General features: G+C 40.7%; 1 protein-coding gene across 1 annotated transcript in view; it reads left to right on the forward strand.

The window, feature by feature from the left end:
- gnmt (glycine N-methyltransferase) overlaps positions 1–10817 on the forward strand; it is a 12232-nt gene extending 1415 nt beyond the window's left edge. The window contains exons 2-6 of the mRNA XM_030045078.1: positions 3005–3132; positions 3349–3462; positions 3824–3966; positions 6415–6536; positions 7845–10817. Coding sequence (XP_029900938.1) covers positions 3005–3132; positions 3349–3462; positions 3824–3966; positions 6415–6536; positions 7845–8016 — 679 coding nt within the window. The 3' untranslated portion in view covers positions 8017–10817. The remainder of the gene's footprint in view (positions 1–3004; positions 3133–3348; positions 3463–3823; positions 3967–6414; positions 6537–7844) is intronic.
- The last annotated feature ends 10862 nt before the right edge of the window (positions 10818–21679 follow it).

The following is a 21679-nucleotide window of genomic DNA, read 5'->3' on the forward strand; positions in this document are numbered from 1 at the left end:
GCGTGTATCTTATTCAGTGTCACTTGGGTAGGGAGTGTATCCTTGGGAGTATGGAGTTGAATGGCTGGCAAGCTGGTTGAGCTCGCTCCAGGGAGTTTTGACTGGTTTGCTGCAGTCTGTTTACCTCCATAGATAATTTATCTGCATTCTCTGCCAGCGCCAAGGCCATGCCCTGAACCCAGACAGGAAGATCAACATGTTTTTACCTGTCAGCTTAGACTTCAGTCTCGTTAAGTAGATCTGTGGGAAAAAACTACAACATGGTCTGGTGTTAAATGCAGTTATGCCTTTGATAGCACGTATACAGTAACTTTTAACACTTGGTACTCTGTTTTTGGAAATAATTTAATTTCTAACAAATCTCATTTTGCCCAAGTCACTGCTAATCTTGTTATTGCAGTCTCTCATCGGCTTAAGGGTTTATAGTCTGACTTTGTGTGGTCAGGGTAAGGATCACACTTTCTTTTGAAGACTTACAGTTGAACAATAGAAAATGTGCTGCTATTCACCAATTAAAGTAAAACTGTTCAATATCCCACATGGAATGCAACAGGCAGGAATAAGGGAAGGATAATAGGTTTTTCATGGACATTCATTTGCCTTATGAACTGCTGAATTTAAAACCTATGAATGTTCCTTCCACAGGAAAATAGTCTTTATTGTCTAATAGTTTAATCAAAATTTGCCCAGAGCCACTGTAAAAGAAACTGGTCAAACAAGCTGCCCCAAACTACACAAATTACTCAGTGCATTCATTATAGACACTTTAGTGTGCCTGATAATAATTAGTTGTAAATCTGTAGCTACCTAGATTATTATAGTTTTACTATAGTTCATTAGTTAACACCACAGTACCTCATATCTACGAGGGGTTGTAAAGCCTCATATCTCAAGCAACAGGATAGAGCCCTGAGGTGTGGAGTAAGCCAGTACGTCTTTAGGTTTGACCTCATTCCCTAGTTGTGTGTCTGAGAGTAGTGGGCCATCTGGGCGATGTAAACATGCTCATGGTGGAATGAGGTCACAAATGGCCCCTCTATTTTTGGGTCTCTGAATGTGCCTGCGATGCCAGCCCTTCAACTTCTTCTGTCATCTTATGTAAGAACTGAGGAACCTGCAGCTTTTCAGTTGAGACTTTGGGCCTAATCAGCAATGCAGTTTGTTTTCTTTGGAATTTTTAGTAATTTTGTCGTCAGTTGCCGTTTTAATCCTTTTCGCCACACAAGAAATTTCCCCAGGGGCGAGGAACCATTTGACGTGCTGTCTGTGCTTTAACCGCAGGGACCAGAGTCAAAATATAGCATTGGGGATTTTTTTTATCCCAGAAAACGTCCCCAGTTTGGGGAAGGAACTTTTGAATCGCCCAGGAACTTCTTCTTAGTGTCTTTGGGGCTTGTAGTGCACTGTTTCTGATTGGTCCAACACACACAGCGTGGGTACTTCAACTTGTGTACAGTTTAATTCATAAAACAAGGGAAGTACTCTAGTATTGTCTTAGGACCCGTTAAGGAAGAGGGGACGACATTTCTCTTTGATAATATTAAAAGTTAAGCGAGGTGTAGCAGTGACAGTGTGTTAGTGCCGCCATTTGTCAGCGGACTAATTTTCCCTAATGTTCATGGGCTTTAGACAGTGATGGAAGCGCAGAGAGCACATGGGCTGAAAGAACCTTTTGTTCCTTGAAAAGTACTTCACGCGGGTAATGTGGGTGGCAAACCAGCTTTAGATAAAAAACGAATACTCAAATTACTCAGTGATGGACTGATAGAAGAACTGGTGCATGCATGAAATTCAGATTTCCCTTTATTAACAGAACCAAAAAAAAGCTATGCTCACTTTTCTTTCTTTTTTATGGCGAATAAAAATAAAATGTGGCTGTTTAACGATTAAACAACAGCCTACATAAACAGGAGTCTGGTGCCTTTCGCTAAATTGCATCCCACCAGTGAGGAGAGGTTGGCTCATCTTGCCTCAGGGATGTTACAGTGACACCCTGTGGATTCTTTTGGAGCTGCCAGATTCAACTCAGGGATTTAGACGGAAAAATAATTTTCTTTATTTGGTCTCAAACAAGTAAAATAATTTTGCGATTTTTGAGCATAAGTTTACTAGTTGAGTAGGTGGTTGCATAAGCACTGGAGTAGGCTATTCATTCCCATTCGTAATCTGTGCCATAACAAGATAGTTGACTTTGTCACATTTTTGCATTAGGTTAGTTTTGGTTTAAAATTACAGTTGAACTACAGCTACATCACAAAGTCTCATAAGTAGCTCATTTATTGAACAGATGTTGGGTAAACTGTTATCCTGCAAGATTAGGGATTTTAGGAGCATGGGAATCCAATGTGATTCCAGTCAGTGTAACAGTAGCAGAGAAGGTCAACTTGTCTGTGCGCCTGTTTGTGAAGAACACATGAAAATAATGTGCATCAGTGCAGCCTGCAGTCTTTGTTTTTGAAACAAAGCAAGTCAATCAGACATCAACTTGTTTTACCCATAAACCCTTGTGTTTTGGGTCATTTCCTAAAGCTGACTGGGGTTTCCATTTCACTCCTAATGAAACCACCCGGCAGTTCTCTTTTCAGAGGGCTGAGACTCACTTCTTCAGTTGACTTCAGTGGTTATTTGGTGTCACCTGAGTTTGAATGCCACTGTTCCCACATAACCAAATGATTTGTTCTAAAAGAGAAAAGACTTCAGAGTTAATCTTAACCATCACTGAGCAGATACGACTTGAAGGTGGCAGTGTGACTGAGAGTTAAGTCATTTTCCCTGGAATAGTTGATGCAAAGCTTTGTGCAGCACACAAGACACAGTCAGTAAAACCAACAGTAGATCAAGTCATCATGCTGAACACTTAAGAAACTTCACTGTCACAGAGTTCCATTACAAATGTGTTTACCGATGCAATGTTAGCTGAGCACATAAAGTCAGCTTGTGAGCTGTTTTTTAAATACAAATCTTGTGTGTTTCCCAACCCCTAAAAATTGATTTTCTTTCCTAGGGTTGACTCAATCATGTTGGTTGAAGAAGGATACAGTATGGTGAGCGTGGATGCCAGTGACAAAATGCTGAAGTATGCACTGAAGGCAAGGTGGGAGAGGAGAAAAGAACCAGCCTTTGACCAGTGGGGTAAGGGATTTTCTGTCTGTTTGTTAAACTTAAATGCTTGTTTAAATGTCATTTTGTTATTTTGTTTGAATGTTCAGATGTCCTCTTGTTGGAGTTACAGATATGTTACAGATTTTATTGGTTGAACTTTCTGACATATTCCTGGATAAGGTGACAACCTCATGTTTTCTCCTTTCTGCCCTTGTCTTTGGTCCTCCTTGGCGTTTTTGTCGTCAGTGATCGAAGAGGCCAACTGGCTGACGCTATCAGAAGATGTTCAGAAACCAGGAGCCGGCTTCGATGCTGTCATCTGCCTTGGCAACTCATTTGCCCACTTACCAGACTTCAAAGGTATGATAAAGATAAGGGCCAGTGCAATTTCTTAAAGGAGAAATTCTGGACATTTTCTTTTAGAGGAAGGTTTCAGTGCTGGTCTCTGGGTTATGAATTAATCTTTCCATTGTTTAAATTTTGTCAAGAACTTCTCAGACTCAGTTACTCCTCATTTCACAGTAAGACCCCAAGGTATCTGGATTTTCAGTCATCAAGCCCATCTCAAAGGAAAGCTCCTCTCAGAGTATTGCTTAGATTGATATTTAACCTCACACGCTCTTCTCAAACTCTGCAATTTCATCCGCAAGACGGGATTTGTAATCAAAGTCAAATCTGTCGATGTGTGTTTGACCATGCTGGGATGTTGTTTTGTTCCCAGGGGACCAGAGTGATCAGAAGTTGGCCCTTCAGAACATTGCTAGTATGGTCAGACCAGGGGGGATCCTCATCATCGACCATCGTAACTACGATTATATCCTGGAAACTGGACGGGCACCACAAGGCAAGAACATCTACTACAAGGTACTGAACTTAATGCATGACAGTCGTAACCCAATCCTTACACATACATCCCCTGGCAACTTTGGCATGAAATAGAATGTGAATATTATAATCTAAAACCGGTTTGTATTGAGATATATTTGAAAACCATTTTCATGCTGTTAAGTGCAGTATTACCCAACTCATTCTGTGCCCTGTGAATGAATAAACACTCAGGCATGATGTCAGTCAGTTGTTATATCTTTCATTCTTGCCATGGAAGTAGTTTAGTGTAAATAAATACACAACATTGTACATCTTGCTGATTGAAATAACTCTAAAAGGTCCATTTGCTGTAATATCCACAATAATCCACAATACTGTGTTACTGTCTCTCCATTCACTTGCATAACATGGTAAAACAACTCCCAAAATAACATAATAAGTCTGGGTAACTATTTATTTATTTATTTATTTATTTATTTTGTGTGTGTGAAGAAATTAAACGACTTTCTCGTTATTTTCCTATTTTAATTGGAAAGTAGATCCGGCATCCAGCAGGAAACATTTGCATTGTAGTCTTGCGCCAAGAAGAAATTACCTGGTAGTACTTTCAGATAATTCTAATTACTCTAAAAAATGGGTATCAGAACTTGTTGTTTTTTATATTGGCATGATCTACTTTGTTGTTGTTCATGTATGTGATAGAAGTGTTATTTTAGGACCTGCTTCCCTTTGTGTTCAGTTTTGCTGTAATACAACATAGGCTAAATGTTCATATGTGACGTCACAGGGGATGTAAACAAGATCTGAATTGTCAAATTTGCATTTTAATGTCAGGAGGAAAAATAATGTTCATATACCATTCAAACTTTTTTTTTACCTTTTTTTGACAGCCATAATCCATATTCATGTTCATATCTTTGTCTGTTTATTTCATAATATGCATAATGATGTTATATGAAACACCCAGTTGAATTAACAGGTTTATTTTAGAGTGATTGCTCAATAACAGCGGCACACATTGTTGGTTAGGTCAGGTTGCTTGAGAGACAGCCCATCTAAATGGCACTTTCACTTTGTGATATTCTGAAAGCAAAAGAAGAAGAAAGACATCAACCAGAAAGCCACATGAAAAGGCACGGTTTAGTCGACACCATCTGGCTTTTCACTGCTTTGTGAAAAGGAGTCGGGCAGACAGTATTGTTTATGGATGGATTATATCCGCCAGCCCCAGCAGCAGCTGAGTTTAAGACCTAAATCTCCGTTCACTGCCTGCTGGATATTGTGAGATTTTCAATGAAACTGGCGCAGGAGAAACAGAAGGAAAATATGCATGCAGATTTTCCGATTTTTAAAACTATTGTGGCAAATGTGAAAGAGAACACCATAATCTTTTTTGGTCAGAATAACTGGTAAAGGAGGTCATTTGGGGAAAAAGAATTTTCCCGTGCTTCTCTGAAATAAGGAAAGTGCATATGTATGCAACCTGATATTGTTCACAGCATCTCCTTTGCTGTTGAAATGTATATTTATTTTCATGCAATACTGTATCAGCAATATCCAGCAATCAGTTATAATATGAAGAAGACATATTTTTTAGATTTACCCACTTTTTTTCTGTTATGTACCCATTCAGTAGATGTGTTTTCTCAGACATCTGAAGTCTGGATAATCAGCCGTTCCAGTCCTTTACTACAGAGCACGTTGGCAGACTGTGTAAGACGTAAAATATGGATAGAGACATGACAACATGTGCAGAACAGCATTGAACCTTATTTGATTTATGTAATTTTCCTCAAATTGAGTTCCATATTCGTTAATCTGGTCAAAGTTGTACCAATCCAGCTGGAAGGCCTAGGACTAAGTCAACAGTCGAGTCCATGAGCAAATTTCCACTTCAGATACCAGTGTAATCCCACAGTCTGCTGTCAGGGCCCGACGCTGCTCTCCAGCACGGCAACACCAACCTCCTCGCTTTCTCCACCCGTTTGCTTTCAGCCTCCATTCTGCTTCAGATGCCTTTCACAAGCATTTAAACACAAACAATTGATCCAGCATCACTGATCTTACATATAACATTCGAATAATTATAAATATAGTTTGTTTGTAATTTTTTTCCCCTAAAATTTTCTGTTATGTTCCAGTAATTTTTTTCTTTTGCTAATTTGCTGATCACCTTTTTTTTCCAAATCTTTGGAAGAAATCATTGCTCAGGTTTCAAAAGGGGTTAATTCACAAGACATCCAATGACAAAAAAACATGTTTGAGTGATTATTTTAATATAACGTTTTAATGTCACCACTTTGAAATTATTTGATAAGTTTGACACTTGGACAATTTTATATTTATCACACATCACATCAGGGTCTCACAGGCAAAGTAACTTGAAATGCGAGTCTGGAGCTGAGTGAGAGGAAGTTTGATGTCCGTCCAGTTGTGTAACTCTGTGTTTGTGTGTGTGTGTTTGTGTGTTGTGTTGTGTTGCAGAGTGATCTAACTCAGGACATCTCCACCTCAGTGCTGTGGGTCAACAACAAGCCTCATATGATCACACTGGACTACACCATCCAGCTGCCTCAGGCCAACGTCCAGAGCCCTCCTGACGTCAGGTAGGACACATGACAAGGCAAACAGTCTTACATCTGTAATTCTGCACTGCTCCAATGCACAGGCCGAAAGAAATGACGGCATGTTGAAGAGGCAATAAGTAAGATTAATAACCTCTCACAGCACAAAATGACCGTAATATATCTGCAGTGCGTTGATAGGGTTGGTGATCAATACCAACGACTCAGCGATTACTTTGGTCAGTTTCTGAGGTTTGTGGCTCATGTATGTCCATGTACAGACCACTGTCAGAGGCTGACAACAGCGCCTGGACATTATTAAGCAGGCAGTTGTTTTGTCCGCGACATGTTGAAAGCAGTTTGAAAATACACACGTCAGTGCTTAACAATACTGGAAGTGTGGGGGGGATTCTTTGCCTCTGCCTCATGCATTAAAAAATGTTTAACATGCAGCAAGGAGTGAATTATCCCACTTCTGCTATGGCCACTTGCCAACAGTGGGGAAAAAAGGGAGAGAGGGAATACATTTAAGGAGCAATATGCTCTGAAAATAAGAATATTCAATTACAACGTCCCTGTTTTCATGTAGGTCAGACAGTGTAGCAACAGAGACACGACCAGCTTATTCAGCGAGCGTTATTCAAATTGAGCCACAGCATGGCAGACACTGTGAATTTGCAAAGAAAAAAAAAAAAAAAAAAAAGGATGAGTTACGGCTCACATCTACACAGAGCTGGCTTGGCCGGCCCAGTGTTTGTGTTAATGATATGGCAGTGTTAACTGTTGGAAAATAACCACCATAGTTTTGCAGTCAGTATTTTAAAAACAGCCACCCAGAAAAGACTATTCCTCCAAACGATGGTATAATTAAATGTTAATAATTTGTGTAAATGCATACCGTGACAAATATTCATGCTCTGACCAAAAATCAATACTTACGCTGCTTTGTATCTGTCCCTTACCCACCACTTTATTTCAGTAGCAACAATAAAATAATAAGCAGAAGATAAACGTTATTTATTCTTTATCAGTGTTAGTCATTTGGTTGCCTGTAAAAGACGATATCAAAGTAGGCATTGGGTAAACATTGTCCCATAGTCACCTTGCATTTGATATGAACTTGTTTTGCTCTGATTGAGTTATCATTTGACTGTTGAGAGTGTGCTGTAAACCGCAGGAGCAGCTCCTCTCTCGGATGGTATCGGAAATCCTTAGCAGTAAAGGTGGACGGATTGCACCACCAGACACAGTTGAGCACAATAAATCTTATCTTTATTGAGTGGAGAGGATTTCTGATTATTTGTGTGTGCGGGGGGTGTGTTTCTGTGCGTGGGTGTGTGTTTCCCACAGTAAATTCCGTCTGTCCTACTACCCTCACCGCCTGGACAGCTTCAAAGCTCTGCTGAGCGAGGCCTTCAATGGCAAAATGGAGCACAGCGTCTACGGAGATTTCCAGGCGTACACACCCGGCCAGGCCCAAGCCCCATGCTACTTCATCCACGTCTGCAAGAAGAAGGCCTAAGAACCCCCTCTGTCTCTCACACACACACACACACACACACACACACACATACAAACCCACACACACACACCGCTTGGTAGAGGTTAACTCCCGGCATTGTCCTGTAATCGTGCGGTCTTAGGCAAACTGTATTTGAATACGTTTTCAGAATATTGGAGACAAGTTAGAGGCATTGCGTTAAGGATCGCATCATCTTCAATTCAATCATTTCAAAAGATAAACTGAAACAGCTGTTCACTGATCACTAATAGAGCCTTAAACAATACACAACTAAATTTTTTTTTTTGGTAAATTGTCCTGATGTTCAAGTTCCACATTAAGTGATAAGAACATAGATACCAAAATCATCCATGTGCTGCCAGTGGATCACTGGGTTTGGCACTCCAAGCTAACACTTCAACATACATGTAAGTAGCATTGTCCCAAATATGAAAAAAACTTTGTGATTTTCTGTTATATAGCTGATAATTCAGAAATGTTACAAATGATGTATCACTGACTCATTATAGCTGATGTAGCTATGTAATTTTGTAACTCTTTTCAGTTAAGCGATTGAAACAGGAGAGGTAGTCCCTGCTTTCTTTAATGGAAATATTTGTATTTTATATTTTTTTGATTTTACCAGGCTCCTGTTGTCAATCAGCTGTTAAACTTACTCTTATAAGTCTACATAATTTAGCTTTAGGGATGTAGAGCTACTACAAGTTGTTATTTTCTCACTTACAAGATAATGCTAGTGTGTAGTGGAACACCAGTCAATGGACACATGGATGATTATGATGTCCAGCTATGATGTCTAAATTTGATATTTTCCCATCACTTTTAAAAAAACTGTTCATTTGGTTCAATTGAAAGTAATTTTTCCCAAAACCTGTCTGGCAAAATACAGTATCGTAGTTGCTCTTCTTTTCTTTTTTTTTTTCTTTTACTATATTCAAAATGTGTTGGACCACTGTTTTACCCATGACCGGTATCGTCTCTGTCCTTACTTTTCCTTTGTGTTCTGTGCTTCTCTTGCATTGACATTATTGTTTCTGTCCCTGTCTGCTTCTGGCTTCCCTGAAGCTTGATATCAATGTTTGAAAAAGGTGCTGCACTTCGGTACGACTCGTCATGACGGAATACGTGGTATCCGTCGCCATTAATGTAGAAAGATCCGTCTAATCTATGACACATCGTCAGACAAATCAGTTTTGTATGACCACTTAAGAAAGGGATTTTAAAAAAATGTGGAGAAAATGCCCCACTTTTGAAGTTGCACTCAGATGGGATCATGCAAATAGCCTTTAGAAAACCACAGGCATGGCATCGGTCTGACGTGACGTTCTTCTGATTAGGATGCCGTTTTAGCTTATTGTCGGGCAAAAACACAGATCAGAGATAGCATTCTGTCTCCACTGCCCCTCTTTAAGGTCAGGCATCAACCTCAAGTTCATGCTGGCAAGTATTTCACCACACTCTCCTTTCTTTTGTCAGAGTCCCTCCCCCGTCTACATGTTCTTGTACAACTGTGCCTTGTACAGCTTGCTTTACTGATTGACTTCATTTCGTTTAGGCCAGTGAGCCTTGTGAAACAGCCTTCGCAGACCTGGGACAGTTCATATTAGCAAATTGTTCTTGTCAATCAGTGTTTGGTTAGCACATCAGTGTTTGTTTAACCTGCCGGGGCATCAGATGGTGTTGTCACCATGTGAAGGATGGCCCAGACAGGCCAGGTTCAGGCCCTGCGGCGGCCCCTGTCATTGAGCAAGTCTGTGAATCCCAGTGGGGATCAGCAACACGTTTATTGACCCAGGTCTGCCCTTCACACAGCAGGTTAAAGCTTTTCCTTTTAGAGTGGCAGTTTTTGTAGATTAAAGCCGTTTTAGCCTTAGCTCTTCGCCGTGTTTGTCTTTTTATGTGGCATAATAAAGTTGACTTGATTTGAGCCAAAAACAGCCGGTACATTCTTCTGGTCATTTTCCCCTTCCACTCGAGGGTAAGCACTTTGTCCCGCCAGCTTTTGAACCCATTGTACAGCCAGATTTGTAGTGGCAGTAAAGATAAAAGCCCTCTTAAGGTTTTATCCGGAATTTGCAACAGAATCTTTTGAGAAAACGCAAATTGGTCTCCACTGCCTCGGTTTTCCGCTGGGTTCACACAGTTTGTTGAAAACGCAAATGGTTGTGTCACAGGGATAACCTTAATTTCATAATGTCTACTTGAAGCATTTACCAAATAATTGTGGTCGTGTTTCATCATCCACAGATGTTTGAGAGTGTGATTGTCTGTAATTTTACTCAGAAGCAGGCAAAACCTAAATTCCATCGCGCAGTGCCAAGTGAATGGCCTCAAATAATTGAGTTTATCCAAATAATGAGTGGAATATGAGTGAAGAAGCTGGATTATTTATTTTGCAATTTTACCCAGGTCCAATTACACTATGCTTTGATACCAAATTAAAAATGTGTTTGACGTCCAAATGTGAAAGGAATTTCATCAATGAGAAATGAAAGGTTGCCACTGTTTGTTTGACTATACAAGACCAGGCAGTGCACTTAAATCATGTTGTGCCACTTTATCTTGCAAGACAAATTATCGGGTGCCTGGTACGTTTTGCACATGGACGCACTGGGGTTAATTGTGGCTAAGACTTGTGATGGTGGTTGTATGTTTAAGTGGGTTTAGAAGAATTACGTTTACATTGAGATCGAACAACTTAGTTATTTTGGAACAGTCTTAATTACAAAAGGTGTAAAAAATTTTATAATGTCTATTCCTTGTGTGATTATTGGAATTCTTTTGCCTGAAATACAAAAGATTTGAAATAAGAAGTTGTGATGTTTCATTTTTTTGTGTTGTGTAATTTTTCAAGAAAGTAGTAATTGATTTTTTTTTTTTTTCCTGTTTACTTCTAAGAAGACTTTTCGGGAAGAATGGGTGAGGGAGTTCTGAAAAAAGGACACAGTCAGCCTGGTGATAACTGTATTTCTGTATCATACTGAGTGCCTATAAATATACAGCAAAATGGCGATATTTACATCCAATCCTACACTGGAGCCTGGTGTTGTATGAACGTTGTTCACACAAACTACACAACTATCTCTAACTCTGACTCCACATTGCCAAAATGTCCCACAGACGTTTGCTAAACCATTTTTACGTTTTGTATCACCACTTTGCAAGCACTTGACCAATTCCAGGTTAAAGACTGTTTGCATGCAGAATATGGTGTAGCCACAAGAGGGCATCCTTGCTTCATGTGGTTATTCAAAGACCCCAGAGCATGAGGAACAAGCTGCAATTATCTACTGCATGCTCTCTGTGTTGGATGACAAGTTATATTACTGTGATGGAAACAGCCAACAAATTTTAAATGTTTCACCATTTAATTTTATTGACTTGAACAAATCTGTGGAAATTGACCTGGTTTCCATCATATGCTGTTTTTTTTTTTTTTTTTCCTGGTTACTAAAGCATGTGATGTGTTGGCTTCAGTCAAGGCCTTGGACTCATTCCTCCCTTCAGCACATACGTGATGCTCTCTTGGAGGTGTAAAATCTTCACAGAGAGATTAGTTTTTCAACTTGAGGCTTGGACTCGCCACGGGAATCACTGCAATCGATTAACCTTCCACTGATGAGTGACGTTTCCTGCTTTGTGTAACTGACCTCTGAACATGCACTCGCTCACCATCACCTCCCCGCAGTGGCTGCAGCTCGTCTCATCCCACATCACTGAGGTATGCTATCAGGCTCCGTGGCTGATGGCCGTGCAAAGGAGCTGATACACAAACCAGATGTGAGAGCCGTTAGTCTTTGCCAGATGTGGCTGCTCCGCTTTGCTCTGCTCTGCTCTAGTTAGGAGATTCAAAGTGGTCAGCCGTGACTGGCTTCACTGGGGAGGATCATTCTTTCACAGCACGTCATTGGCTAAATCAAATAAAAGCAAGGAAAGAGAGAAAGAGAGATGTGGGGCTGGAGGGGGTGTGGAGGGGGAAGGGCGCATGAATACCAACAAATGCAAGGCTGAATGCACCAAACGGCATTTAATGAGCAGCAGTTTAATTTTTCAGTCAGATCTCGAGCGTGCTGTGAATTAAGTATTATACTTAAAGCAAAATTACATTTTGGTAGTGTTGGGTCCACGTGGTGGGCTGCTAATCCACAATACTGTATTTCTATCTCTCCATTCACTTCCATAGCAAAATAGCTCCCAAAAAAATGCTTTGAGCACATAAACAAATGTAAATAAAGTGGATTATGCTAATACAAGAAACATCGAGTCCTGGTACCCATTTTTTATCGTTTAGTGACAATTATTTGCTAAAGAACAATCTAGCTGTTTCTCCCCGGCACAAGGCGACCATACAGAGGTTTCCCGCAGACGCCACCTGCCAGATCTACTTTCCAATTCAAACAGGAAGGCATCGAGAAAAGAGACGTTTAATTTCCTCAGAAAACAGGTACGGGAAGTCGTTTTTTTTTTTATTATACTGGCATATTTCTATGATCATTTTATGTGCTAACTGATTTTGGGGCTGATTCAGGAACCTTGCAAAAGGGCTTAGTTTCAGACGGATCTGAAATGCCCTAAGCTGGAGGAATGACTCCAGAGCTACAGCTGGATGCACCAAGATAGAGAAAAAATAATTACATGATTCTACAAATCATATAATGGCATGAACATAAACATTAATCCAGATGCACACATATACAAAATGCACTTTATATACATCTAAATATCTCTGTATATACATATAGATAGATCAATATATGTATATATATATATGATTTATTATCTATCTATCTAGATAAATAGATAGATAGATAGATAGATACTTTATTCATCCCGAAGGAAATTCACCGTTTTCAGCAGTATCCACAGAGTACAAGATTAAGTAAATAAAAAATAAAGAATAATAAAAAAATAAAGAATATAAAAAATTAAGAATAAAAGATGACACTCGAGATCTAAAGATCTAAGTACCCAATGTGCAAAAAACAATGTGCAAAAAAACAAAAAAAAAAAAACAGTGTGCATCGATGTATACAATGTGCATAGATGTGGGCAATGTGCAAATTTACAGTATAAACAGATGATAAATAGCTGATAAATAGATGATAAAAAACAAAAAAAAACAGTGTGCATCGATGTATACAATGTGCATAGATGTGGGCAATGTGCAAATTTACAGTATTTACATCTCATTTTTAGGTTACATTTTTGGATCACTAATTTTACTTCCACACTGAGTAAAACATCAACAAACTAGCAGTGCTTCTGCTTGAGAAGGACTGTGAAATGACACAGGAGATAAGAGGAGGCCATCTCCAGTAACACTCTCACTATGGAAAAGGATACTGGAAGAAGAAGGGAGGGAAGGTGAGAAATGAGAGGTAAAACCTCTACGTGTTTGCCAAACAAAATGTCAAGGGAAAATAAAACCTGTAACTTAAAAAAAAAAAAAAAAAATGAGGTGAAGCGAGACTGAAAAAAAGCATGTGATAAAGTGAAAAAGTTGCAGTCAGAGTGGAAAAAGCGAGCGAAGAGGAGCTGGGAGGTGTTGAAAGAGAAAGTGGTGGTGGAGGACGGGAGGGTGGGGGGGGGGGGGGGGGGGGGGGGGGGGGGGGGGGGGGGAGGAAAAGAAGTTGGACAGTATCTGACTGGCTTTGCTTGCTTCCACTGCGGCTTGTCAGATGATGATCTTGGTCGGCTTCCAGATGCAACAGAGGTGGGGGGGTGGGGGGTGGGGGGTGGAAGAGTTGAGGAGGGAGGAATAACTCCCAATCCTCGATTCTTCGCTCCTGCTCTTTGGTTTATTTGTCTTCCTCTGGGAGTGCGAGCCCGCTCTGACTGAGAGGCAAGTGGCTGCAAATGGTGCAACAAGGTGAGCGCGCCCTCCGCACGTCGCGGCCTCTGCGATCAGTCCTCGCAGGGTTCACCGAAACAAAGAAACAAAAGACATGCAATGGACGTTGAGCTTAATGGCTTCCTATAAACTCGCTGAACTGCTTTCCTTCCCTTCTTCTTCTACCTCCCACGTCACTGATAGTTTCCTTTCCAAGGCTCCAGCATGAGAGATGATGTTTGGGAATGTGTGTGTGTGTGTGTGTGTGTGTGTGTGTGTGTGTGTTTCACATGTGATTCCTTAGTTCTAGTAGACTGGCTGCAATTTTTCAATCCCCCAATATGTGTGTGTCTGTGTGTGTGTGTGTGTGTGTGTGTGTGTGTGTGTGTGTGTGTGTGTGTGTGTGTGTGTGTGTGTGTGTGTGGAGGCAAAGGAGCCAGACTAAGGAGTCCCAGCTGTCTCATTCCCAGCTGCCACTGCTTGACTGCTGATGAGAAAAGTGGACACAATGAAAGTATGGATAGTTTTTGTGTGTGTGTGGGTTCTTGGTATTTCTGTACTCATGAGCAGCAAGTGTCCTCACAAGGCTAGAAAGAAGTCTGCTCCTCTGGTCTTGACCTCTTGAAGGGTTAGGACCTGGGCTCAGGGTTGAGATTAGACGTGTGGTCGGGGATTAATGAGGTTTAGGTTGCATATCTTTGTACGTATCTCTACTTACAGCTATATATGTGATCTATGCGTGTTTGTGTAATGGGGGTTTCTTGGAATCATTCCTCGGGACGGGCCAAGTTTAAGGTCTGTAAGCACTTATAGAGACGTTAAAATAAAGGAGGGGGTCACACCAAAAACTCAACAGCAGCTCTGGGATTTTCCAGCTCTCAGCTCAGCCTGAGCCAAGACGCTGTTTGGACAGAGAGGGCTGCAGATATTGAATGCCTTGTCTAGAGTTACGCAGGGGAATAGCCTAATCCAGACTGGGCCATTCTTTCCCACATGAATGGTGTGTGTTAGTGTGTATGTGTGTGTGTGTGTGTGCTGTGTGTGTGTGTGTGTGTGTGTGTGTGTGTGTTGAGAGGGGCTGGTAAGAGAATCAAGAAGCAGACAACATCCTCCTGCTGCGTAGAGAGGGCTTAAGAACAATAGAGCCTGGCGAGTGAAGGAGCCACTTTGGCCCCAAGCCCACCACTGGACAACGCTCAGCTTGTTTTGGGTCCTGAACGAATAATTGACGGAGTTCCTCTCAGTTTCACACACGCACACACACACACACACACACACACACACGCACACACATATATGCAGACACATATACCCATGGATATAAACTTGAATCGGGCCGCAGCAGCCTAGAGCGGGGTGGAGCGCCTGCTCCTGTTCGGCTCGGGGCCGCTCACAGAAGACAATCCCGTCCCCGCTAAATGACATGCCATAGATTCACCCAGTTTGCCCAAATGAAACTTTTCCACGAAGGAAGTGACAAATTTTGAGAACAATGCCAGTGATTTTGAATGTTTGGCCATATTTACTACAGTTTACCCACATTTTACATGTCAACAAGCCATTTTGCAAATCACGCAGGGGCACTTAAGATTTCACCACATGTAATCAAAATCCCTCGATTTTCAAATTTGAATTTTTGGTCGAAACACCCACCTTTTCATGTTCTGCTTCTGTGGCTAGCAAAGTCATCACCATTCATAAACCACAGAACTGATAATTGGCTGTGTAAAGTACATGTTTCCCCAGGGACTATTTTCCCTGGCAGAGGGACCGTTTCACTCCTCCCAATTCCAAGTCATCAAAACACAACAGTGCTGCTGCTTTTAGAAAACTAATGTGGTCGATTTTTATTACAGTGATGGGATACTGGAGTGAAGAAAGTTTGAAGTCTCTAGAAATTCATTTTCATATTGTAGTGGAATGAATGGAAACCTGTAGCTTGATAAAAAGTAGGAAAAATGATATCAGCACTCATGTAATTTTACTTTCCAGCACAAGTATAATACCTGATTCACAAGATCTGACTGAAAATTTAAATTGCTGCTTCTTAAATATCATTTGGTGCTTCCACTCATGCTCTGGTTGGTATTATGACTGCTTGCCTTGGGAAAAGAATAGCAGAAATGTGAAGAATTTACATTTTGAGATATTGGGCTACACATGCAAAATCACTGGTATGGTCCTTTAAAACCAACAATGAACAACCATGCTGGATTCACCATCAGATCTTTTGCTTTGCTCATCCTTTGGTGTAAAGCCACTGAGTGCAGTTTAATGATGTCACCTTACATGACCTCTGGGTATTGAAGTCAGTTAGTTCCAAATAGTTGCCTCTCACTGCCACTGGGGACTGGCAACATGTGAAATTGCCCGGCGCAACTTTATACTCGAACTGCTCCAGTGGAGCGGCTCAGTGCCCACCAGTAGAAGGCCGGGTTGTGCTGCAGCTCCCAGGTGGAGATATGTGTAACTGTATGAATGTGCAGCAGAGCAGTGCTGGAATAGAATATGGAGCTCAGCTCACTTTCCCTGGATGAATAAAAAACTTGTAAAACATCTGCGCCCTTGCATGACACCCACATACTGACATCATTTCCTATCTGCACAAGAAAAAAAATCTTTGTTTTGCACTTTAAATCAATCACAGTGTTTAAAAGATAGTTGCGTTGTTTTACAACCCAATTCATATTTAAATGTTTGTTCCCATAATTTATAACAGTACATTACACAGCTAGCTAGCTATGTTTAATGAGGAGACACCCCACACTTTGCTGCAGCTTCTTGCTTGCCTTCACCTCAGCCCTACATGGCATTTATTTCCAGCCTCAAAAGCCTGATAAAAGGACATTAAATGTGCTTTCTAAAATGGGGATACTCACAGCTATCACATCATGAATTTTTCCAGTCAAATAGTGCTTACTTTGCCTCAACTATGTCCATAGGTGAACGATGTTCTCTTCAGATTTCACATCTAACCCTAAATGCATTCATACAGTTTACTTTTTTGCATTTTGATTGTAGGGGGTAATAGATTTTCCATGTCAGTTTTTTTTAAAATTGCATATACACTGTATAAACAGTTTTCTTTCTTCTGTTAGGTAGTATCATCATGAACTAAGCTTTCTTGGCATTTCTCCATGCTCTAGCTACCACGTTCACATTGCGAAACAACACAAAAATCTATCAGGCTGTCTCCTGACAGATCAGTGTGACTGCTTCAGTTTGTCTGCTAACCACAAACACAATGCAGAGAAACCACTGCAGTCCATCATGGAGTCATTTCACTTTGTCCAACGACACTGAAAGCCAACACAAAGGGATAACCGGATAATATTCAGTTAAAGAAACAAATACTTTGTAATTAAATTTGCCATTGTTTACATGCCTGCTTTTGATATAATGCTACTTTGTCATGTACAAAATGTTTTTCTTTGGTTACCCTGTGAAAGAAAATACAGTCTTTTTGTTAGCAGTCATTTATCTCATGCTGAGACCATGGACACCATGTTGTCGCAGGTCAGACATTTACAAGACAGAACGACAGAGTTCAAGTGAACGCAGCATTAGCCAAGTTAGAATCAGAACAGTGTGGACTGTTTTTTTTACAAGCTAATGTATTATTGTAAAAGCTGAATAACATAAATAATAAAGCATAGGTTTCCACCATTTCTCAGGTGGACAAAATACATAAAGACATATTTAAACATTTAGACATATTTGGCCGTGCTGTGAGTCTATGTTTTCAAAAAGAACACTAATTTATAGTAGGTTTTGAAGCTGAAACCACAATCCCTGTTTGACTGTGTTGAAGGCCAGTAAGAAGCTACAGCAGAGTGGTACATTTCTCCTATCTAAGGCTAGTGGTGCGGTTGTGATATGTATGGTTTTAAATGATGGGAATCAAAATTTTAATACAGGCTGGGTTGTAAAACATACTGAACCTATGCTTTAATATTCGATTTGTCATGTACTCTGTGCAGAGATGAGTTCTTGTCAGAGCCCATCACAACACTCGAGTATAATTTGGACAAATTGGGTGAATTTACAGCCTCTCAGTTAGCAGGAATGAGTTGCTCTTCTGTGTTGTAGCCCCAATTTGTGATGCAGGATGATGAAACAAGTTTATTATTACGTACAACTCCAGCCTAGTGCCGCTTTAATGATTTGTTATTCTGTGGAACGCCTAGAGGGCCCCTTCTTTGTCTGTGTCTTCCACTGGAGATCACTGCCACAATCAGAGTGAAGCTGTCCAGCCAAGTGTGTGTGTGTGTGTGTGTGTGTGTGTGTGTGTGTGTGAGAGAGAGAGGTCCCCAGAGAGCCACAACAGCCTGAGCTTGTCTGCTCAGATCTCTGGTTATAGCTCAGTAAACTGTGCTGTGGCCTTACTGTACATGAAGCTACTGCCATGTCAATGCACACACACACACACACTTTATGTACACAGATTTGCAAGTATCCAGGCACACGTGCAGATTCAAGCATGCACACCCACATGGAAACACCATAACACTGACAAACACACACCCGGTGCACAGTAAGGGTGTGTTAGTTTGTCAATGGGTGTGTTCTATAGCGAGGGGCAGTTATGGACACACAGGTAACACCGTACTGGCACAGTTTTTTTCAGTTACACTCTAAAATCTTTTTGTGTGAGGTTGCCTCTCTCTCTCTCTCTCTCTCTCTCTCTCTCTCTCTCTCTCTCTCTCTCTCTCTGCCTTGCTCCCATTCATCCCCTACACTTGTTTTTTTCTCCCATCAGTCCTCCAGGTTCATTTCAGAGAGTGTTGCCAACTCGCCACAAGTTAGACAGAAATAACAGGGGAGCTCTCCAAGTTAAACAGCTACCCCGTCATACCATCTAAACACCCCTCTCTTCCTCCAGGCCGCCCACCCGCTCAAAGAATGTGTCCTCAGTTCTCTGAAAAACGGCCGATACACACATGCACGCACGCGCGGCCAAACAAACCCGCTTGCATACAGAAACGAAAATGCCATTCTCAAGCAAGTAGATCGAAGGTATAGCCACATGTGAAGGCGTAACTTTTCCATGCACAAATAACTCTCACACACACATGCACAAATGCACAGACGAGCTCTCACAGCGGTGGTTCTGGTGACAGTCCTGAGTACACTGCCTCCATTGTTCGGAGGCTTTGTGGCTCCCAAAGAGAGCAGTAAAGTGTTTGCTCAAAGAGAGGGAGATGGGGAAGGGGGCAGGGAGGATATCCATTTCTACAGACCAGTAAAACTACACTCATTCTCTTAACTGCAGCCACATGGTGGGTTCTCTTAATGGCACAGCAGAGTGTCACACCACTACACACACGCACACACACCCATGCACATGGAAATCCACACATCAAATGTTCACAGAGAGGGGTTTTTCTCTTGGCAGGTACACTCCTGCAAACGCTCAGGCTTTCCAAAGGCTTTAAATGTTAAGGGAGGATTTGGGTAGAGTTTAGAGCTAGCCTACACTCTGTGTTGTTAAATTTAATATTGCAGGTCATGTGGTATATGCATGAGAACTGGTGGTGAACCACCCATGGCACTAAAAAAAGTGTTTGACTTAATATTGGATTAAAGTAATAATCCTCAGTGTTTTCATATAAATAAATGCCTGTTTTATTACTCTCTGGCTGACTGACACAATAATGACCTATATCTACTTCAGCAAAACTTTTCCCTCTGCTGATCTAAACCTCTGGTGTCTGTTAGCTCTTTCCAAAGAAAAATCCTCCGGTACACAAGAAGCGATGTGTTTGGCATGTTTGGTTTTATTTAGAAGAATATAGCATCCATTGTTGCCAAGTCCCCTCATTATAAGCTTTTTTTAAGTCACTTACAAATATTAATAGTCACAGGCTGCAGTTTTTTGGGCTTGTTTCTAAAGTATGCTCCCTATGTCAGTGTGTATGTGTGTCAGTGTGTGTTACAATGTGTTACATACTGTTGTTACAGTGTTACAGAGGAATAGAGCAGATGTCATATGTTTAGATTTAATGTAAAAAACCTTTATTTATTTGTAAGGATCTGATTTAAACTGATTTTGCCCAACATAAATACATATATACATATGTTGAGATGGCCAGTCAAAAACCCACAGTATGAGTAGAATCTTTTTTATGATTAACAGGGCAGAATTGCATAGATATAAAGGCCAACAAGATCCTCAATTTGTTTTCCATTCACTGATGTAATTACAGTTTTTTATATACAGCTTTTCAACATTGACTTTGTATTCATTCTTCATTTTCACTTGACCAGTTTGTTTTGAAGGCATCAGCAGTAATAGCAACCATGGCTGAACAGATAAAGAAAAGAGCACCTCCAACAGAAACTCAAACATCATCAGCATAACAAGATGTCACATAGGGATGAGCGAGTACACCACTATCTGTATCTGTATCTGTTCAACCATCAACATTATCTGTATCCATATCCATACTCGGACTGGGCGTGGCTTAACCTGGAAATTGGTGGGGCTGAAACCGGAAGTTGGTGGGGTTTGACCGGAAATGGGTGGGGCTTAGCCGGTACAGGTTGATCAGAAGTTGCTATAGTTATTGTTTATTAAAAAACTATTTACTGTACAGCCTCAGAACTGAGCTTCAGATTAATGTTTTTGATCACAATAGTAAACAAACTATTTACAGAACAAGTTTTTTGTAAACACAGAACATGAATATTCTTAAGTGCATCAATGAATACAACACATGCAGTAGGCAATTATGAAGTACTAGAGAGAGAGAGAGAGAGAGAGTGTGTATATATATATATATATATCTATATATCTATATATATAGATAAAGCTTAATTTGTAATATTTATACTACTACTATATTTTTTATGAACTACAGTAAGAAAGTGTCAGTCTCTCAGTGCATGCAGCCAAATAAAATAAAAATAATAATGTACTTTGTGTGTTCATGTATGTGTGTAAGTGGTGTGTGTGTTAAGACTGTGACTCTGCGCAGCGACCGGTACGAGCAAAGTTTTCCAACTGGCTGAAAAACCAGCTGGTAAGAGCGAGCAGATGGTAAAAAAAACAAAAAAACAACAAAAAAAAAACGAGTAGTGTGTCAGTAGTGAGAGACGCAACACGAGTCACATTCAGCCTGTCTGCTCAAAAGCACCGCATCTGTTACCAGTCAAGTTTAGCAGAAACTCTACTGACCATCAGTGATTACAAACCGAGGGAAGAGCAAGCTGAAAAAAACCTGACCGCTATTGAAGAGAGACGCGACATGAGCTGTCACACCTGAGTGAGTGAGAGAGAGGTTGTCACTGTGTGTGTGTGTGTGTGTGAACTGCGCAACTGCAGTGAATTGTGTGTATGTAGGGGAGGGGCACTGTGTGTTACTGGCCTATCACACAATGTGGACACAGTCAGCTACCCAATGAGGATTTTCATTCATCACGAGCACGGATATTCAGGGGCGCTGTATATGGGGGAAAAGTTAGGACAATTCCAAGGGCCCTTGCCTGACAGGGGCCCCAAAAAATAGGTTAAAACTAATATAAAATTATTAAACCATCATCGAGTAAATATATATATATTTTTTTTTCATGGGGCCCAAAATTACTGGCGATGCCCATGCGGATATTGAATCATATTACTCGGATCATACTCGTACTCATCAAAAGTGCTTTATCCATACCAGATACTCGTTTCAGCCAAGTATCTGGCTCAAACCTAATGTCACAGCACTGGCCACACTATTTGACTGGCCCCTGGGACTAGTGCAAACACATCACAGCAACACAGAGCAATATAGATAACTAGCAATAAATGAATAATAGTAAATCATAAATAAATAAATAAACAGAAAT

This window comes from Myripristis murdjan, chromosome 22, assembly GCF_902150065.1.
Source record: "Myripristis murdjan chromosome 22, fMyrMur1.1, whole genome shotgun sequence".
Taxonomy (NCBI): domain Eukaryota; kingdom Metazoa; phylum Chordata; class Actinopteri; order Holocentriformes; family Holocentridae; genus Myripristis; species Myripristis murdjan.